Here is a 21,866-nt window from a genome sequence, read left to right on the forward strand (position 1 = left end):
GTGACCTCAGTGTCTGTGTGTCTATGCAAGTGAGAGTGCTGTTTGTGTTTTTATACAGCGGGTGGGTCTAATCCTGAATGCTGATTGGTTGAAACTGCATTCCAGCCGGTGTCTATAAGTTACCACAGGCCAAATCTATGATGTAAAAATGCCTATTTACTCTGTTGTATCTTACGGCGCAATCCACTGTCTCATTAACCCAGCCAGGCAATTTATAAACTTGATCTCTATTATAAAAAGCATCAAGACATTATCGCACATTTATTTTAGACTAACATTTAGTTTTCAACAGCCGAGATTTGAATAAACCTTGCTGTCTGTCTCTCTGACATTTGCAACATTGTTTCAATATTCATATTCGATCTCCAGCTGTGGGAGTCGGATGAGACAGACAGGCAGGCAGGCAGGCAACTTTTCTCAGCCAGTTGAAATCATGAGTCAAATCAAATCAAATCTAAATGTATTTGTAACATGCGCCAAATACAACACATACAAATACAACACAAAATGCTTACTTATAAGCCCTTAACCAACAATGCAGTTGAAGAAAAATAAGAGTTAAGAAAAGATTTACTAAATAAACTAAAGAAGTAAAAAAAGTAACACAATAAAATTACAATAATGAGGCTATATACAGGGTCAATGTGCGGGGGTACTGAAAATTAAATCCTAAAATTCTCAGCAACGGGGCCGTAGTTGAGCAGGTTGAGAGCTTCAAGTTCCTTGGTGTCCACATCAACAACAAACTATCATGGTCCAAACACACCAAGACAGTCGTGAAGAGGGCACGACAAAGCCTATTCCCCCTCAGGAGACTGAAAAGATTTGGCATGGGTCCTGAGATCCTCAAAAGTTCTACAGCTGCAACATCGAGAGCATCTTGATTGGTTGCATCACTGCCTGGTATGGCAATTGCTCGGCCTCTGACCGCAAGGCACTACAGAGGGTAGTGCGTACAGCCCAGTACATCACAGGGGCTAAGCTGCCTGCCATCCAGGTCTTCTACACCAGGCGGTGTCGGAGGAAGGCCCTAAAAATTGTTAAGACCCCAGCCACCCTAGTCATAGACTGTTCTCTCTACTACCGCATGGCAAGCGGTACCGGAGTGCCAAGTCTAGGACAAAAAGGCTTCTCAACAGTTTTTACCCCCAAGCCATAAGATTACCTGAACAGGTAACCAAATGGCTACCCGGACTATTTGCACTGTGTGCCCCCCCCCCCCCCCCCCCCCAACCCCTCTTTTTACGCTGCTGCTACTCTCTGTTTATCACTTTAACTATACATTCATGTACATACTACCTCAATTGGGCCGGCCAACCAGTGCTCCCGCACATTGGCTACCCAGACTATCTGCATTGTGTCCTGCCACCCACCACCCGCCAACCCCTCTTTTACGCTACTGATACTCTCTGTTCATCATATATGCATAGTCACTTTAACTATACATTCATGTACATACTACCTCAATTGGGCCGACCAACCAGTGCTCCCGCACATTGGCTACCCGGACTATCTGCATTGTGTCCCACCACCCACCAACCCCTCTTTTATGCTACTGCTACTCTCTGTTCATCATACAGTATTGCATAGTCACTTTAACCATATCTACATATACATACTACCTCAATCAGCCTGACTAACCGGATTCTGTATGTAGCCTCGCTACTTTTATAGCCTCACTACTGTATATAGCCTGTCTTTTTACAGTTGTTTTATTTCTTTATCTACCTATTGTTCACCTAATAGCTTTTTCACACTATTGTTTAGAGCCTGTAAGTAAGCATTTCACTGTAAGGTCTACCTACACCTGTTGAATTCAGCGCACGTGACAAATACACTTTGATTTGATTTGATTTGAAAAGTGAATGTCAGATCACAATGTCTGCTCTATATTTGGACTTTTATTTTCTTTGTACGAGCTTTCAATCCTCACTGTATATTTGACAGTTTAGTATGACTTTTATTTTGACAGCAGGATTTTTGCCTTCTCTGTTTTAGGGTATATGGGAAATAGGCGCAAGCGAAAAAAAGGCACAGAAAAAGTAAAAAATAGTTATCTCCATGTATGAAGAATGGAAGATACAAGCAGCTAAAGTCAACGGTCACAGAGAGCCAACTGGCATTTCTGATCAACACAACACAAAAGAGAAAGGAAAGGATGATGTCCTGATCTTGAAATTCAAGATCACATCACACCGTCAACTGGATTAAGGCATCGTGTCGACGCAGGTGAGGCAGTTACAGCAGATATGATCAAAATTGCCTATGAAAAGATATCAGGCATTGATGAAGAGTTTGATGCCGAACAGGAAAAACGTCATCTCCGTGAGTTACTTGTTTGCGACTACGCTCGCTCCCTTTAAGGATCTACTGTCTCACAAATGAGTCACAAGACCAATGTTCAATCCAGCCATCACCCCATGACCGCAGCAGTGGAGCTGGCAGCAAAGGAAGTTGAGTATGAAGTGTTGCTGGAGGAAAAGAAACAAAAGGAAAGAATACAACACTTAGAATAGCAGCAAAGAAAAGATCTTGAAGCTCAGAGAGAGATGTAAGGGCAGCTCGGGCCAGGTTGGAGGCCTACAACCAGGAGGTTGTCCCGGAAACTAGCTTCCAAACTGCCGACAATATTACTCCCACTACCATCCAACAACTCTCCAATGTCCCAGTATCATCACCTCATGTGGATGTGACTTCTCTGGCTCAAGCCTTCCAAGATAGCATAGCCCTTAATCAACTTCCAATGCCAGAGCCATTTGTATTCAATGGGGATCCAATTCAATTCCTTGAGTGGAAAGCCTCACTTGTGTCACTTATCGCTCAAAGTACATTTCTCATTAAGCAAGGATGACGAGTTCACTAAAGGTAGGGCCTTCTCTTCACCTGTTTTTGCTCTTGTGCATTCATATTGAAATGTTGGATGACATGTCAACAGGTGCCTTCATTAATGGTCTGCACTACATCCTAGCCATACATGGTGCAGTTCGTCAGATTAAATGTGACCAAGAAAGCAACTTTGTGGGAGCCAGCAATGAACTGAAGGAAGCGCTCAAGGAAGTTGACATGAACAGGCTGTTTGGGAGCGTCTGGGAGCGACAGATCAGGACAGTGAAAGGTATCCTTAGCTCCACACACTCACTCTCTTCTTGTGGACTAGATGATTCTTCTCTACGAACCTTCTTCTACGACGCAATGGCAATTGTGAACAATCACCCACTCACTGTTGACAACATCAATAATCCTAACAGTCTTGAGCCACTCACCCCTAATCATCTGCTTACTATGAAATCTACCACAGCTCTACCTCCTCCAGGCAAGTTCATCAGGGATGACATGTACGCTCGGAAAAGGTGGTGGCATGTTCAATATCTAGCAGAACTGTTTTGGAGCAGCTGGCGAAAAGAGTATCTCGTCAACATCGCCATCAGGCAGCGCTGGCACACCCTGAAGAGAAACCGGTAAATCGGTGACATCGTGATGATGATAGACGATGATCTGCCTCGAAATGAGTGGCGGTTTCAGAGACTACTATTGATAAAGATAGACTAGTAAGGAGAGTCAAAATATGTGTTGATCATCGGAAGTTAGACAAGACAGGGAAGCGTCTCACCAAGCTGTCAGTGTTCGAACGCCCAGTTCAGAAGCTGGTCTTGTAGCTGGAGACTGGTTAAGATAGATCTAATGCCCAGTTCAGAATCTGGTCTTGTTGCTGGGGATCTAATGCCAAGTTCAGAAGCTGGTCTTGTTGCTGGACACTGGTTAAGATAGATCTAATGCCCAGTTCAGAAAATGGTCTTGTTGCTGGAGACTGGTTAAGATAAATGCCCCCCAAATCTCTTTGCATCCTATATCTAATCATGATCTCTTATACTTTTGAATGGGTTGTGCTATGATTCCATACTTTTCTGATACCCTATTTCTGGTCATAGGATATTTAAAGTACAGAAATCATGTTTGCTTTGTGTATACCATGTACAATGTTCAAAATCTAAAACTGAGTGCCAGATCACAATATCTGCATTATATTTTGACCTTTATTTACAAGCTTTCAATCCTCACTTTATATTTGACAGTTTAGTGTGACTTTTATTTTGACAGCAGGTTTTTTGTTAAGGTTGTTCAAGCGGCCAAGAAACAACATCAAACTTAACACCTAGCTGGAAAGAAAACAAGGTATTGTCTGTCTTTCAATATTGGTCTTGTTTCAGAAATCGTTCTAATTCGTTGGACGTGCACTGTACAGATATTTGTCTCGTAATTGATGTTCTGAAGTATGCTAGCATGCTAGCAATATGACTTTATTAGCTGTAGCTTAGCTCCACTGCTTGTTCTGGCTAATATTACTTAATCTTGCACCACATTAGCAAGCTGTTAGCACAAAATCAACTACTTGGGTAGAAATGTTCATGCATTGCGGTCATCCCCCTCTTCAAAGGGGGGGACACTCTTGACCCAAACTGTTACAGACCTATATCTATCCTACCCTGCCTTTCTAATGTCTTCAAAAGCCCAAGTCAACAAACAGATTACCGACCATTTCGAATCCCACCATACCTTCTCAGCTATGCAATCTGGTCTCAGAGCTGGTCATGGGTGCACCTCAGCCACGCTCAAGGTCCTAAACGAAATCTTAACCTCCATCGATTAGAAACAATACTGTGCAGCCGTATTCATTGATCTGGCCAAGGCTTTCGACTCTGTCAATCACCACATCCTCATCGGCAGACTCGACAGCCTTGGTTTCTCAAATGATTGCCTCGCCTGGTTCACCAACTACTTCTCTGATAGAGTTCAGTGTGTCAGAGGGTCTGTTGTCCGGGCCTTTGGCCGTCTCTATGGGGGTGCCACAGGGTTCAATTCTTGGACCGACTCTCTTCTCTGTACACATCAATGATGCCGCTCTTGCTGCTGGTGAGTCTCTGATCCACCTCTACGCAGACGACACCATTCTGTATACTTCTGGCCCTTCTTTGAACACTGTGCTAACAACCCTCCAGGCGAGCTTCAATGCCATACAACTCTCCTTCCGTGGCCTCCAATTGCTCTTAAATACAAGTGAAACTAAATGAATGCTCTTCAACCGATCGCTGCCTGCACCTGCCCGCCTGTCCAACATCACTATTCTGGACAGCTCTGACTTAGAATATGTGGACAACTACAAATACCTAGGTGTCTGGTTAGACTGTAAACTCTCCTTCCAGACTCATATAAAACATCTCCAATCCAAAATTAAATCTAGAATTGGCTTCCTATTTCGCAACAAAGCATTCTTCACTCATGCTGCCAAACATACCCTTGTAAAACTGACCATCCTACCAATCCTCGACTTCGGCGATGTCATTTACAAAATAGCCTCCAATACCTTACTCAATAAATTGGATGCAGTCTATCACAGTGCCATCCGTTTTGTCACCAAAGCCCCATATACTACCCACCACTGTGACCTGTACGCTCTCGTTGGCTGGCCCTTGCTTCATACTTGTCGCCAAACCCACTGGCTCCAGGTCATCTACAAGACCCTGCTAGGTAAAGTCCCCCGTTGTCTCAGCTCGCTGGTCACCATAGCAGCACCCACCTGGAACACGCGCTCCAGCAGGTATATCTCTCTGGTCACCGCCAAAACCAATTCTTCCTTTGGCCGCCTCTCCTTCCAGTTCTCTGCTACCAATGACTGGAACGAAACCTCTGAAACTGGAAACACTTATCTCCCTCACTAGCTTTAAGCACCAGCTGTCAGAGCAGCTCACAGATTACTGCACCTGTACATAGCTCATCTATAATTTAGCCCAAAACTCAACCTCTTTCCCTACTGTATTTATTTATTTAGCTCCTTTGCACCCCATTATTTACTCTACTTTGCACATTCTTCCACTGCAAATCAACCATTCCAGTGTTTAACTTGCTATATTGTATTTACTTCGCCACCATGGCCTTTTTTTGCCTTTACCTCCTTTATCTCACCTCACTTGCTCACAGTGTATATAGACTGTATGTTTGTTTTACTGCATGTGTAACTCTGTGTTGTTGTATGTGTCGAACTGTGTCGAACTGCTTTGGCCAGGTCGCAATTGTAAATGAGAACTTGTTCTCAACTTGCCTACCTGGTTAAATAAAGGTGAAATAAATTAAATAAATAAAACATTTGATGTATGAAGCAAACTAATTTAACGTTGTGTAAAAGTGTATTATTGTTTGTGGACTATATTGTTCATATTGTAAGATCACATTTGGTTTGTTTCTCCATCAGCTCTTACGGTGTGTTTATAGAAATGGTTCCGCATTAAACATTCACGAATCATCAGTTTGAGAGTTGACCATTCATTCAGCTGAGGATGCTACAGGCACAGGTTAGTCGAGGTAATTCATTTAATATGTACATATAAGTAGGGGTAAAGTGTCTATGCGTAGATAATAAACAGAGTAGCAGCAGCGTAAAAAAAGGGTGGGGGGTCAATGCAAATAGTCTGATAGCCATTTGATGGACTGTTCAGCAGTCTTATGGCTTGGGGGTAGAAGCTGATGAGGAGCCTTTTGGACCTAGACTTGGCACTCCATTACCACTTGCCCTGTGGTAGCAGAGACAACCGTTTATGAATAGGGTGGCTGGAGACTGACAATTTTTAGAGCCTTCTTCTGACATGGCCTAGTATAGAGGTCCTGGAAGGCAGGAAGCTTGGCCCCAGTGATGTACTGGGCCGTACGCACTACCCTCTGTAGCGAATTGCGGTCGGAAACCGAGGAGTTGCCATACCAGGCGGTGATGCACCAGATAGAATGCTCTCGATGGTGCAGCTGTAGAACTTTTTGAGGATCTGAGGATCCATGCCAAATCTTTTCAGTCTCCCAAGGGGGAATAGGCGCTGCCGTACCCTCTTCACGACTGTCCTGGTGTGTTTGGAAAATTATAGTTTGTTGGAGATATGGACACCAATGAACTTGAAGCTCTCAACTTGCTCCACTACAGTCCGTCGATGTGGATGGGGGCGTGCTCAGCCCTCCTTTTCCTGGAGGCCACAATCATCTCCTTTGTCTTGATCACGTTAAGGGAGAGGTTGTTGTCCTGGCACCATACTGCCAGGTCTCTGACCTCCTCCCTATAGGCTGTCTCATTGTTGTCGGTGAACAGGCCTACTACCATTGTGTCGTCAGCAAACTTAATGATGCTGTTGGAGTCGTGCTTGGCTACGCAGTCATAGGTGAACAGGGAGTACAGGAGGGGACTAATCACGCACCTCTGAGGGGCCCCCGTGTTAAAGATCAGCGTGGCAGATGTGTTATTGCCTACCCTTACCACCTGTGGGCGGCCCGTCAGGAAGTCTAGGATCCAGTTGCAGAGGGAGGTGTTTAGTCCCAGGGTCCTTAGTTTAGTGATGAGCCTTGATGGCACTATGGTGTTGAATGCTGATCTGTAGTCAATGAACAGCATTCTCATATAGGTGTTCCTTTTATCCAGGTGGGAAAGGGCAGTGTGGAGCGCAATAGAGATTGCATCTTCTGTGGATTTTTTGGGGCGGTATGCAATTGTAGTGGGTCTAGGGTTTCTGGGATGATGGCTTTGATGTGAGCCATGACCAGCCTTTCAAAGCACTTCATGGTTACAGGCGTGAGTGCTAATGGTTGGTAGTTATTTAGGCATTTTATCGTGGTGTTCTTGGGCACACGGACTATGGTGGTCTGCATGAAATATGTAGGTATTACAGAATCAGCATAATTTTCATGGATATATACAAATAACTGTCAATAGAAAACAGGTCAAACGAAAGGAAGTGCAGCTAGTTTGCAGTCTTTCCAGCTTAAGTTTGAAGTGATTGTGTTAGCTATGTTTTTGACTCCTCTGACAACAGTTTCCTGACGAGAGAACACATTTTCTACACCAGGTGAAATCACCCCTCATTAACTCATTGTTATGGATGTGTCCAAATAAATGTCAATAGAAAACAGCTTAAACAGATGCAAATGAAGCTACTTTGTTGTTATTCTGGCTGCACGGTTTGACGTGGCTGTAAGTTAGCAGTAGTTGGCTAGATAGCAAGCAAGGGATAAGAACGTTACCAGCCAGTATGGCAATAGAACATTTAGAACCAACGACTGGGTCGGTTCCATAGATACAGAACAAAAAGACTGAATGACTGGGTCGCATTTCTGGCAACCGACTTGGTAGAATGAAAGACCAGCCGGCTTGGGTAGCAACCCTAGATTTGTGTCGGGACTATATTTTGTGGAAGGATGTAATAGTATGAATAAATTCATCAAAATAAAGTTTTTAATGAAAATACATTGCATTCAGAAAGTATTTAGACCCCTTGACTTTTCCACATATTATTTTTTCACCTTCTTTTTCTACCAAGATTGGACTCTTTGGCCTGAATGCCAAGCGTCACGTCTGGAGGAAACCTGGCACCATCCCTAAGGTGAAGCATGGTGGTGACAGCATCATGCTGTGGGGATGTTTTTCAGCCGCAGGGACTTGGAGACCAGTGAGGATCAAGGGAAAGATGAACAGAGCAAAGTACAGAGAGATCATTGATGAAATCCTGCTCCAGAGTACTCAGGACCTCAGACATGGGGCGAAGGTTCACCTTCCAACAGGACAATGACCCTAAGCACACAGTCAAGACAATGCAGGAGTGATTTCGGGACAAGTCTCTGAATGTCCTTGAATGGCCCAGCCAAAGCCCAGACTTGAACCTGATCAAGCATCTCTGGAGAGACCTGAAAATAGCTGTGCAACAACGCTCCCCTTTCAACTTGACAGAGCTGAGAGGATCTGCAGAGAAGAATGGGAGAAACACCACAAATACAAGTGGGCAAAGCTTGTAGTGTCATACCCAAGGCTGTGATCGCTGCCAAAGGTGCTTCAACGAAGTACTGAGTAAAGGGTCTGAATACTTATGTAAATTAGATATTTCAGTTTTTTACTTTGAATACACTTGCAAAAATGTATAAAAACCTGTTGTTGCTTTTCATTATGGAGTATTGTGTGTAGACTGACGAGAAAATAAAACAATTTAATCAATTTAAGAACAAGGCTGTAACGTAACAGAATGTGGAAAAAGTCAAGGGGTCTGAATCATTTCCGAATGCACTTTATGTAACTCATAATTTGAAGATGTTGGTAACACGTTTAGTAAAAGTGAAAATGCCCTCGACGCCAGTGTGCCCTGGACGAACAACACGCGTGCCAATATATCCTCCAAACACCGGCTTCTCTGGCATTATCATTTCAGTGTACACTTGCTGTACCTATGTCTATCATTCACTTTGTGTGTGTGTGTAAAGTAAATAGAAAGAGGATTTGAAGAAGCAGAGCTTTGAGAGAGAGAGACAGGACTGAGAGTAGGAGGGGGTGGGGGAGCACTGAAATCTCACAACCAAAAATCTATCCTCTCCTCAGGGGAGGGACTAAGTGTGCATGAGGTAATGCAGAAAAAGTAATTGAGAAAATTACAGCGTCTCCCTGAGGTGGATCCCCCCACTCCCACACCCTCCCCTTTGAGGGGCTTGAGCTGGGGAAGAGAGGGGGCACAGTTCCTCCTTACATGTCCTTTCCCAGTTTGTTTGAACAGGAGAGAGATACAGTAATCCATTGAGACAGGCCTTCAGCACACAAGCACTAGCCCCTCTGATCGACGCAATCACGCACGCACACGCACGCACGCACGCACACACACACACACACACACACACACACACACACACACACACACACACACACACACACACACACACACACACACACACACACACACACACACACACACACACACACACACACACAGAGGGAAGCTGACCTGACCTGGGCTCCCTGTAGAAGCAGAGGGGGGTTCAGTCCTGCATGTCAACAGCCAGAACCTTACAACAACAACCAGGGAGAACACAGATCTCATTGGCTGATACAACCAACTAGCTACTGAGTCAGACTGGGAGGGTATGGGCGGGCACCTGTTAGCACCCTCGGCTCCCTCTGAGGTGGGTTGTCATGGAAACGGAGGAACAGTTGGTATGTAGGGGGCCTTGATGACAGACAGCAGAGCCTTAGTCAGTGTGATGATGGTAGAGCTGGTCCTGTTGCCCGTCACAAAAACTTTGATCCCCACACTATCAGAATAGTCCAGGTAGCAGTGACCTAAATGATCGTAAGATGTTGTGCAAAAATTGAGCAATGTACAATATTTTGTTTTTTTTAATAGGTATGTAAGAATGTCTATCCAATAGTAATGTGTTTCTATGAGCAATGTTTTGAATTCTGTGTTGAAACATGTCTCCATGTCCTGATGTCCCGATGTCCTGATGTGTCCATGTCCTGATGTCTCCATGTCCTGATGTCTCTATGTCCTGATGTCCCGATGTCCTGATGTGTCCATGTCCTGATGTCTCCATGTCCTGATGTCCCTATGTCCTGATGTCTCTATGCCCTGATGTCCCTATGTACTGATGTCTCTATGTCCTGATGCCTCTATGTCCTGATGTCTCCATGTCCCGATGTCCCGATGTCCTGATGTGTCCATGTCCTGATGTCTCCATGTCCTGATGTCTCTATGTCCTGATGTCCCCTGATGTATCTATGTCCTGATGTCTCTATGTGCTGATGTCTCTATGATCTGATGTCTTTATGCCCTGATGTCTCTATGTACTGATGTCTATATGCCCTGATATCTCTATGTCCTGATGTCTCTATGTGCTGATGTCTCTATGTGCTGATGTCTCTATGACCTGATGTCTCTATGACCTGATGTCTCTATGACCTGATGTCTCTATGTCCTGATGTCTCTATGTGCTGATGTCTCTATGCCCTGATGTCTCTATGTCCTGATGTCTCTATGTGCTGATGTCTCTATGTACTGATGTCTCTATGCCCTGATGTCTCTATGTCCTGATGTCTCTATGTCCTGATGTCTCTATGTGCTGATGTCTCTATGCCCTGATGTCTCTATGTGCTGATGTCTCTATGCCCTGATGTCTCTATGTGCTGATGTCTCTATGTACTGATGTCTCTATGCCCTGATGTCTCTATGCCCTGATGTCTCTATGTCCTGATGTCATTATGTGCTGATGTCTCAATGACCTGATGTCTCTATGTGCTGATGTCTCTATGTGATGATGTCTCTATGACATGATGTCTCTATGACATGATGTCCCCTGATGTATCTATGTCCTGATGTCTCTATGTGCTGATGTCTCTATGATCTGATGTCTCTATGACCTGATGTCTCTATGACCTGATGTCCCCTGATGTATCTATGATCTGATGTCCCCTGATGTATCTATGACCTGATGTCTTTATGACCTGATGTCCCCTTATGTCTCTATGTTATGATGTCTCTAAGGCTACCCAAAACGTTTGACCCAAGTTAAACAATTTAGAGGCAATGCTACCAAATACTAATTGAGTGTATGTAAACTTCTGACCCACTGGGAATGTGACGAAATAAATAAAAGCTGAAATAAATCATTCTCTCTACTATTATTCTGACATTTCACATTTTTACAATAAAGTGGTGATCCTAACTGACATAAAACAGGGACTTTTTACGAGGATTAAATGGCAGGATTTGTGAAAAACTGAGTTTAAATGTATTTCCCTAAGGTGTATGTAAACTTCTGACTTCAACTGTAGCTGCAGAGTAACCTGTATTCCATATGGCTGGGTCAGAACCAGATAGTTCTACAGAGTAACCTGCATTCCATATGGCTGGGTCAGAACCAGATAGTTCTTCAGAGTAACCTGTATTCCATATGGCTGGGTCAGAACCAGATAGTTCTACAGAGTAACCTGCATTCCATATGGCTGTGTCAGAACCAGATAGTTCTACAGAGTAACCTGCATTCCATATGGCTGGGTCAGAACCAGATAGTTCTACAGAGTAACCTGCATTCCATATGGCTGGGTCAGAACCAGATAGTTCTTCAGAGTAACCTGTATTCCATATGGCTGGGTCAGAACCAGATAGTTCTATAGAGTAACCTGTATTCCATATGGCTGGGTCAGAACCAGATAGTTCTACAGAGTAACCTGTATTCCATATGGCTGGGTCAGAACCAGATAGTTCTACAGAGTAACCTGTATTCCATATGGCTGGGTCAGAACCAGATAGTTCTACAGAGTAACCTGTATTCCATATGGCTGGGTCAGAACCAGATAGTTCTACAGAGTAACCTGCATTCCATATGGCTGGGTCAGAACCAGATAGTTCTACAGAGTAACCTGCATTCCATATGGCTGGGTCAGAACCAGATAGTTCTACAGAGTAAACTGCATTCCATATGGCTGGGTCAGAACCAGATAGTTCTACAGAGTAACCTGCATTCCATATTGCTGGGTCAGAACCAGATAGTTCTACAGAGTAACCTGCATTCCATATGGCTGGGTCAGAACCAGATAGTTCTACAGAGTAACCTGCATTCCATATGGCTGGGTCAGAACCAGATAGTTCTACAGAGTAACCTGCATTCCATATGGCTGGGTCAGAACCAGATAGTTCTACAGAGTAACCTGCATTCCATATGGCTGGGTCAGAACCAGATAGTTCTACAGAGTAACCTGTATTCCATATGGCTGGGTCAGAACCAGATAGTTCTACAGAGTAACCTGTATTCCATATGGCTGGGTCAGAACCAGATAGTTCTACAGAGTAACCTGTATTCCATATGGCTGGGTCAGAACCAGATAGTTCTACAGAGTAACCTGCATTCCATATGGCTGAGTCAGAACCAGATAGTTCTACAGAGTAACCTGTATTCCATATGGCTGGGTCAGAACCAGATAGTTCTACAGAGTAACCTGCATTCCATATGGCTGAGTCAGAACAAGGGGTAGGGTAGGGGCTAGGCCCAGGGGTAGGGGCTAGGCCCAGGGGTAAGGGCCAGGCTCAGGGATAGGGGCGAGGCCCAGGGGTAAGGTCCAGGTTCAGGGGTAGGTGCCAGGCTCAGGGGTAGGGACCAGACTCAGGGGTAGGGGCTAGGCTCAGGGGTAGGGGCCAGGCTCATTGATAGGGGCCAGGCTCAGGGGTAGGGGCTAGGCCCAGGGGTAGGGACTAGGCTCAGGGGTAGGGACCAGACTCAGGGGTAGGGGCTAGGCCCAGGGGTAAGGGCCAGGCTCAGGGGTAGGGGCTAGGCTCAGGGGTAGGGGCTAGGCTCAGGGGTAGGGGCTAGGCCCAGGGGTAGGGGCCACACATGTGCCCTCCATCAACAGCCTGTTTTGACTGACCTGAGCATAAACATATATGAATGTACCCACAAACGCATAAACGCACACACACACACACACACACACACACACACACACACACACACACACACACACACACAAACACACACACACACACAAACAAGCAGACCACCTGGTTGATGTGTTTGAGTTTGTCGATGATCTGGGAGATGACTGGTTCAGGGGCTTTGATCTTAGGGTCAGGGCCATGAGGGTGAGAGCGCTTCACTGGGACAGGAAACCTGGAAAAGACAGAAAAAGAAAATAAAAATGTAGGTTTCATCAGATACATTTTTGAAAAGCTGCGTTGTTCTGTTTGGTGTTAAATAAATCACATGAATGGTATGGTGAACAGGACATTTGACGACACTCCACAGACCAGTGCACAATATGAAGCTCTATCGCCATCTAGTGTTGATAAGACGAATAAAAGCTCTTCAGGCAGGATTTTTAACAATTTAGAAACAAATCACCAGTAACTCGAGGTGCATTCATAAGTCAATAATTGAATATTATGTGTAAGATAAGATGATGCATGTTCATACGTCATATCCCCAATCTATCCTCCAGTCAGTTTACTACGGAGAGTAGTGAGAACATTTCATTTGATTTGATAGCCTGAATCACAGAATGGAAAGCCCCAGTCCCAGACGGATAAGATCCTGCAGAGGCGTAGTCAGAGGTAGATAGGTGGAGGAGGAAGAAAAATATGTTGGAACTCTTCCTCTGTGTTATATTGTACTGAAGCAGCCCAGGTTGGAACTCTTCCTCTGTGTTATATTGTACTGAAGCAGCCCAGGTTGGAACTCTTCCTCTGTGTTATATTGTACTGACAGAGCCCAGGTTGGAACTCTTCCTCTATGTTATATTGTACTGAAGCAGCCCAGGTTGGAACTCTTCCTCTGTGTTATATTGTACTGACAGAGCCCAGGTTGGAACTCTTCCTCTGTGTTATATTGTACTGACAGAGCCCAGGTTGGAACTCTTCCTCTGTGTTATATTGTACTGAAGCAGCCCAGGTTGGAACTCTTCCTCTATGTTATATTGTACTGAAGCAGCCCAGGTTGGAACTCTTCCTCTGTGTTATATTGTACTGAAGCAGCCCAGGTTGGAACTCTTCCTCTGTGTTATATTGTACTGACAGAGCCCAGGTTGGAACTCTTCCTCTATGTTATATTGTACTGAAACAGCCCAGGTTGGAACTCTTCCTCTGTGTTATATTGTACTGACAGAGCCCAGGTTGGAACTCTTCCTCTATGTTATATTGTACTGAAGCAGCCCAGGTTGGAACTCTTCCTCTGTGTTATATTGTACTGAAGCAGCCCAGGTTGGAACTCTTCCTCTGTGTTATATTGTACTGACAGAGCCCAGGTTGGAACTCTTCCTCTGTGTTATATTGTACTGAAGCAGCCCAGGTTGGAACTCTTCCTCTGTGTTATATTGTACTGAAGCAGCCCAGGTTGGAACTCTTCCTCTGTGTTATATTGTACTGACACAGCCCAGGTTGGAACTCTTCCTCTGTGTTATATTGTACTGAAGCAGCCCAGGTTGGAACTCTTCCTCTGTGTTATGTGTTATGTTGTTATGTAACACAGAGGAAGAGATCTAACCTGGGCTGTGTTAGTACAATATAACACAGAGGAAGAGTTCCAACCTGGGCTGCTTCAGTACAATATAACACAAGTTATATTGTACTAACACAGCCCAGGTTAGATCTCTTCCTCTGTGTTATATTGTACTGACACAGCCCAGGTTGGAACTCTTCCTCTGTGTTATATTGTACTGACACAGCCCAGGTTGGAACTCTTCCTCTGTGTTATATTGTACTGAAGCAGCCCAGGTTGGAACTCTTCCTCTGTGTTATATTGTACTAACACAGCCCAGGTTAGATCTCTTCCTCTGTGTTATATTGTACTGACACAGCCCAGGTTGGAACTCTTCCTCTGTGTTATATTGTACTGACACAGCCCAGGTTGGAACTCTTCCTCTGTGTTAAATTGTACTGACACAGCCCAGGTTGGAACTCTTCCTCTGTGTTATGTTGTACTGACACAGCCCAGGTTGGAACTCTTCCTCTGTGTTATATTGTACTGAAGCAGCCCAGGTTGGAACTCTTCCTCTGTGTTATGTTGTACTGACACAGCCCAGTTTGGAACTCTTCCTCTGTGTTATATTGTACTGACAGAGCCTAGGTTGGAACTCTTCCTCTGTGTTATATTGTACTGAAGCAGCCCAGGTTGGAACTCTTCCTCTGTGTTATATTGTACTGAAGCATTCTCCCAGGTGCTGTCGTGCTCTCTGCTACGCCTGGCTTTAACCCTTTATGAACCAAACTCTGATGCTATCAGCATGTCAACCTCGGAGAATGGCCCCACGCACGCAACCAGACAGGTGTGTTTACACAGCTGAATAGAAGAGGAACACCCCCCCAAAGGAATGAGAAACTGATTAAAGAATGACTGGCTCACACAGACTAAGGCATAGCTAGCTGCCTGTGCACCATCACGATAAGGGTGAAAATGATTGATGTTATCTTACAGTATATCCTCTCATAGCTGTCACGCATGCTCCCGCTCTCCCTTTCTGGCGCTCGAGGGAGCAAGGCTGCCCTTCATTACACACACCTGTTACCATCACTATGCGCAGCAGCGCTCATTGGACACACCTGGACTCCTTCCCGTTGTTGATTTCCCTGTCTATAACTGTCTGCTCCCCCGGTTGCTCCCTGTGTCTGCATCGTTACTTTGTCCTGTCTCCAGTTTCGATCCTCGCAGAGAGAAATGGCATCTTTTTTTTCTTCAGTTACCTGACTGATATTATCTCATAGAGCAAAACATATCAGATCTCCTAAGCATGTGTTTACCTTATTTTCACGTTTATCCCAAAACTCTAACCCTAACTCATCCAAATGGCTGAACAAACCAGAGGTGAGTCATTTAATTCTTTTTAGGATTACAAGTTGGCGATCAAACTTTCATTGTGACAAATGTGTGTTTAAAAGGTGAGGACAATTTAACCAGCAAGGAAAGTGATGGTTTGCTGAGAACAGGAAAGGAGAGTGATGGTTTGCTGAGAACAGGAAAGGAAAGTGATGGTTTGCTGAGAACAGGAAAGGAAAGTGATGGTTTGCTGAGAACAGGAAATGAAAGTGATGGTTTGCTGAGAACAGGAAAGGAAAGTGATGGTTTGCTGAGAACAGGAAAGGAAAGGGATGGTTTGCTGAAAACAGGAAAGGAAAGTGATGGTTTGCTGAGAACAGGAAAGGAAAGTGATGGTTTGCTGAGAACAGGAAAGGAAAGTGATGGTTTGCTGAGAACAGGAAAGGAAAGTGATGGTTTGCTGAGAACAGGAAAGGAAAGTGATGGTTTGCTGAGAACAGGAAAGGAAAGTGATGGTTTGCTGAGAACAGGAAAGGAAAGTGATGGTTTGCTGAGAACAGGAAAGGAAAGTGATGGTTTGCTGAGAACAGGAAAGGAAAGGGATGGTTTGCTGAAAACAGGAAAGGAAAGTGATGGTTTGCTGAGAACAGGAAAGGAAAGTGATGGTTTGCTGAGAACAGGAAAGGAAAGTGATGGTTTGCTGAGAACAGGAAAGGAAAGGGATGGTTTGCTGAAAACAGGAAAGGAAAGTGATGGTTTGCTGAGAACAGGAAAGGAAAGGGATGGTTTGCTGAGAACAGGAAAGGAAAGTGATGGTTTGCTGAGAACAGGAAAGGAAAGGGATGGTTTGCTGAAAACAGGAAAGGAAAGTGATGGTTTGCTGAGAACAGGAAAGGAAAGGGATGGTTTGCTGAGAACAGGAAAGTCAAAAAGAGGTCAAAGGAAGAGGAAATGGAGTGTCTGAAGAAGCCAACAGCTGCAGGGAGGGGCGATGGCACAGTGTGAAGCCATGTGTCTATGACACACCCCCTCTCCTCCACCCCCCTCTCCCAACCCTTCTCTCACCAACCCTCCTCTCCCCTCCCCACTCCTCTCCTCCCTGCTCCATCATCCATTAACTCCTCATTAACACGGTGCCACCTAACTCATACTTTTCATTAAACCCTTAATTACATTTCCACTGTTATTTATCCTTCTAATCACATTAATAATAGAGACGTGATATACTACCAGCAGACAGAGGACATACTTTTGTGTATATATAGTGTATGTGGACAACCCCTCAAATGAGTGGATTCGGCTATTTCAGCCACACCCATTGCTGACAGGTATAAAATCGAGCACACAGCCATGCAATCTCCATGAACAAACATTGGCAGTAGAATGGCCTTACTAAAGAGCTCAGTGACTCTAAACGTGGCACCGTCATAGGATGCCGCCTTTCCAACGAGTCAAGTGCTGTTATTGTGAAGTGGAAATGTCTAGGAGCAACAACGGCTCAGCCGTGAAGTGGTAGGCCACACAAGCTCACAGAACTGGACCGCCGAGTACTGAAGCGCGTAGCATATCCTCTGTTGCAACACTCACTACCAAGTTCCAAACTGCCCCTGGAAGCAACGCCAGCACAAGAACTGTTAGTCGGGAGCTTCATGAAATGGGTTTCCATGGCCGAGGTGTAAAGCTTGCCACCATTGGACTCTCGATCAGTAGAAACGCGTTCTTTGGAGTGAAGAATCACGCTTCACCGTCTGACGGACGAATCTGAGTTTAGGGGATGCCAGGAGAACGCTACCTGCCCCAAAGCATAGTGCCAACTGTAAGGTTTGTTCAAGGAGGAATAATGGTCTGGGGCTGTTCTTCATGGTTCCGGTGAAGGGAAATCTTAACACTACAGCATGCAATGACATTCTAGACAATTCAGTGCTTCCAACTTTGTGGCAACAGTTTTGGCATGACAATGTCCTTTTGCACAAAGTGAGATCCATACAGAAATGGTTTGTCGAGATCAGTGGGGAAGAACTTGACTGGCCTGTAGAGAGCCCTTACCTCAACCCCATCAAACACCTTTGGGATGAATTGGAACGCAGACTGTGAGCAAGGCCTAATTACCCAACATCAGTGCCCGACCTCACAAATGCTTTTGTGGCTGAATGCTGCGGGGACTTGCTTCCAATGTTCCAACATCTAGTGGAAAGCCTTCCCAGAGTGGAGGCTGTTATAGCAGCAAAGGGGGGACCAACTAAATATTAACGCCCTTTATTTTGGAATGAGATGTTGGACGAGCATTTTGTCGTGTAGTGTACTTTCGGTAGTGCAGGTCATGATAGGCTGATGATGGCTGGTGATTAGATGTTAATAGCTATGATACATGCTATGGGCTAGGAGCTGCATCTCAGTGTTGCATAATGACACACAAAGAGCAAAGTGTGAATGAAGTGGTGGAAAATAAATAGAATTTGCACTAAGAAATTCTGCAATATTTAGATATGGACACAACTTGAATATGACATTAGATTACTAAGAAAAAAGTGGTATGTTTATTTTCAGTGCTGAGAGTTTGCCCACATCCTTTTGTGTGGTGTGAGGAGGCACCCTGTGTGTTTAAAAACATATTTGAGATGATGTTAAGGTGTCATTCCTCTGATCTAGGATACAGGTGACACGCAAGACGCGTCTGATAACGAGAGACACATTTAGCTCAGACCTCGATGTCTCTACAGAAATGGTGTGAGAGGCATTCTGAGCTCGAGATGAATCTACCCTGTGTAAAAACTATGATAAGGTAAGCCCTATTGGTATAAACTGGATGAGAAGAAAAGAAGATATGACTCAAATCAAATCCAAATGTAGTTGTCACACGCTTCATTGACAACAGGTGTAGACTAACAGAGAAATGCTTACGGTCCTTCCCAACAATGCAGAGAGAGAAAATAGAGAAATATTAGAAAAGTAAAACGCATAATAATAAAAGCAATAGTAAATACACAATGAGTAACAATAACTTGGAAAAATACAAGGGGTAACAATACCGAGTGAATGCGCAGGGGTACGAGGTAACTGAGGTAGATACAGTCTGCTGACAGGACATTGATAGTTGGAAATATATATAGCTTGCCCTACTCTCAGAGAGGACATTGAAAGTTGGAAATATAGTCTTCTCTCAGAGAGGACATTGACAGTTGGAAATATAGTCTTCTCTCAGAGAGGACATTGACAGTTGGAAATATAGTCTTCTCTCAGACAGGACATTGACAGTTGGAAATATAGTAATCTCTCAGAGAGGACATTGACAGTTGGAAATATAGTCTTCTCTCAGAGAGGACATTGACAGTTGGAAATATAGTCTTCTCTCAGAGAGGACATTGACAGTTGGAAATATAGTAATCTCTCAGAGAGGACATTGACAGTTGGAAATATAGTAATCTCTCAGAGAGGACATTGACAGTTGGAAATATAGTAATCTCTCAGAGAGGACATTGACAGTTGGAAATATAGTCTTCTCTCAGAGAGGACATTGACAGTTGGAAATATAGTAATCTCTCAGAGAGGACATTGACAGTTGGAAATATAGTAATCTCTCAGAGAGGACATTGACAGTTGGACATATAGTAATCTCTCAGAGAGGACATTGACAGTTGGAAATATAGTCTTCTCTCAGACAGGACATTGACAGTTGGAAATATAGTCTTCTCTCAGAGAGGACATTGACAGTTGGAAATATAGTAATCTCTCAGACAGGACATTGACAGTTGGAAATATAGTCTTCTCTCAGAGAGGACATTGACAGTTGGAAATATAGTAATCTCTCAGAGAGGACATTGACAGTTGGAAATATAGTAATCTCTCAGACAGGACATTGACAGTTGGAAATATAGTCTTCTCTCAGAGAGGACATTGACAGTTGGAAATATAGTCTTCTCTCAGAGAGGACATTGACAGTTGGAAATATAGTAATCTCTCAGAGAGGACATTGACAGTTGGAAATATAGTAATCTCTCAGAGAGGACATTGACAGTTGGAAATATAGTCTTCTCTCAGAGAGGACATTGACAGTTGGACATATAGTAATCTCTCAGAGAGGACATTGACAGTTGGAAATATAGTCTTCTCTCAGACAGGACATTGACAGTTGGAAATATAGTAATCTCTCAGAGAGGACATTGACAGTTGGACATATAGTAATCTCTCAGAGAGGACATTGACAGTTGGAAATATAGTCTTCTCTCAGACAGGACATTGACAGTTGGAAATATAGTCTTCTCTCAGAGAGGACATTGACAGTTGGAAATATAGTAATCTCTCAGACAGGACATTGACAGTTGGAAATATAGTCTTCTCTCAGAGAGGACATTGACAGTTGGAAATATAGTCTTCTCTCAGAGAGGACATTGACAGTTGGAAATATAGTAATCTCTCAGAGAGGACATTGACAGTTGGAAATATAGTCTTCTCTCAGAGAGGACATTGACAGTTGGAAATATAGTCTTCTCTCAGACAGGACATTGACAGTTGGAAATATAGTCTTCTCTCAGAGAGGACATTGACAGTTGGAAATATAGTCTTCTCTCAGAGAGGACATTGACAGTTGGAAATATAGTAATCTCTCAGAGAGGACATTGACAGTTGGAAATATAGTCTTCTCTCAGAGAGGACATTGACAGTTGGAAATATAGTAATCTCTCAGACAGGACATTGACAGTTGGAAATATAGTCTTCTCTCAGAGAGGACATTGACAGTTGGAAATATAGTAATCTCTCAGAGAGGACATTGACAGTTGGAAATATAGTAATCTCTCAGAGAGGACATTGACAGTTGGAAATATAGTAATCTCTCAGAGAGGACATTGACAGTTGGAAATATAGTAATCTCTCAGAGAGGACATTGACAGTTGGAAATATAGTCTTCTCTCAGAGAGGACATTGACAGTTGGAAATATAGTAATCTCTCAGACAGGACATTGACAGTTGGAAATATAGTAATCTCTCAGAGAGGACATTGACAGTTGGAAATATAGTAATCTCTCAGAGAGGACATTGACAGTTGGAAATATAGTAATCTCTCAGACAGGACATTGACAGTTGGAAATATAGTAATCTCTCAGAGAGGACATTGACAGTTGGAAATATAGTAATCTCTCAGAGAGGACATTGACAGTTGGAAATATAGTAATCTCTCAGAGAGGACATTGACAGTTGGAAATATAGTAATCTCTCAGAGAGGACATTGACAGTTGGAAATATAGTCTTCTCTCAGAGAGGACATTGACAGTTGGAAATATAGTCTTCTCTCAGAGAGGACATTGACAGTTAGAAATATAGTAATCTCTCAGAGAGGACATTGACAGTTGGAAATATAGTAATCTCTCAGAGAGGACATTGACAGTTGGAAATATAGTCTTCTCTCAGAGAGGACATTGACAGTTGGAAATATAGTCTTCTCTCAGAGAGGACATTGACAGTTGGAAATATAGTCTTCTCTCAGAGAGGACATTGACAGTTGGAAATATAGTAATCTCTCAGAGAGGACATTGACAGTTGGAAATATAGTAATCTCTCAGAGAGGACATTGACAGTTGGAAATATAGTAATCTCTCAGAGAGGACATTGACAGTTGGAAATATAGTCTTCTCTCAGAGAGGACATTGACAGTTGGAAATATAGTCTTCTCTCAGAGAGGACATTGACAGTTGGAAATATAGTCTTCTCTCAGAGAGGACATTGACAGTTAGAAATATAGTAATCTCTCAGAGAGGACATTGACAGTTGGAAATATAGTAATC

General features: G+C 43.8%; 1 protein-coding gene across 1 annotated transcript in view; it reads right to left on the reverse strand.

Annotated features, from left to right (window-relative positions):
- The window catches only part of gpc3 (glypican 3), a 376,009-nt gene that overhangs the window by 137,462 nt on the left and 216,681 nt on the right, over positions 1 to 21,866 (reverse strand). Inside the window, exon 6 of the mRNA XM_036969955.2 lies at positions 13,341 to 13,449. Within this exon, the coding sequence (XP_036825850.2) occupies positions 13,341 to 13,449 (109 nt within the window). The remainder of the gene's footprint in view (positions 1 to 13,340; positions 13,450 to 21,866) is intronic.

Source organism: Oncorhynchus mykiss, chromosome 25 (assembly GCF_057628025.1).
Source record: "Oncorhynchus mykiss isolate SJ-2025 chromosome 25, ASM5762802v1, whole genome shotgun sequence".
In the NCBI taxonomy this organism is placed as follows: domain Eukaryota; kingdom Metazoa; phylum Chordata; class Actinopteri; order Salmoniformes; family Salmonidae; genus Oncorhynchus; species Oncorhynchus mykiss.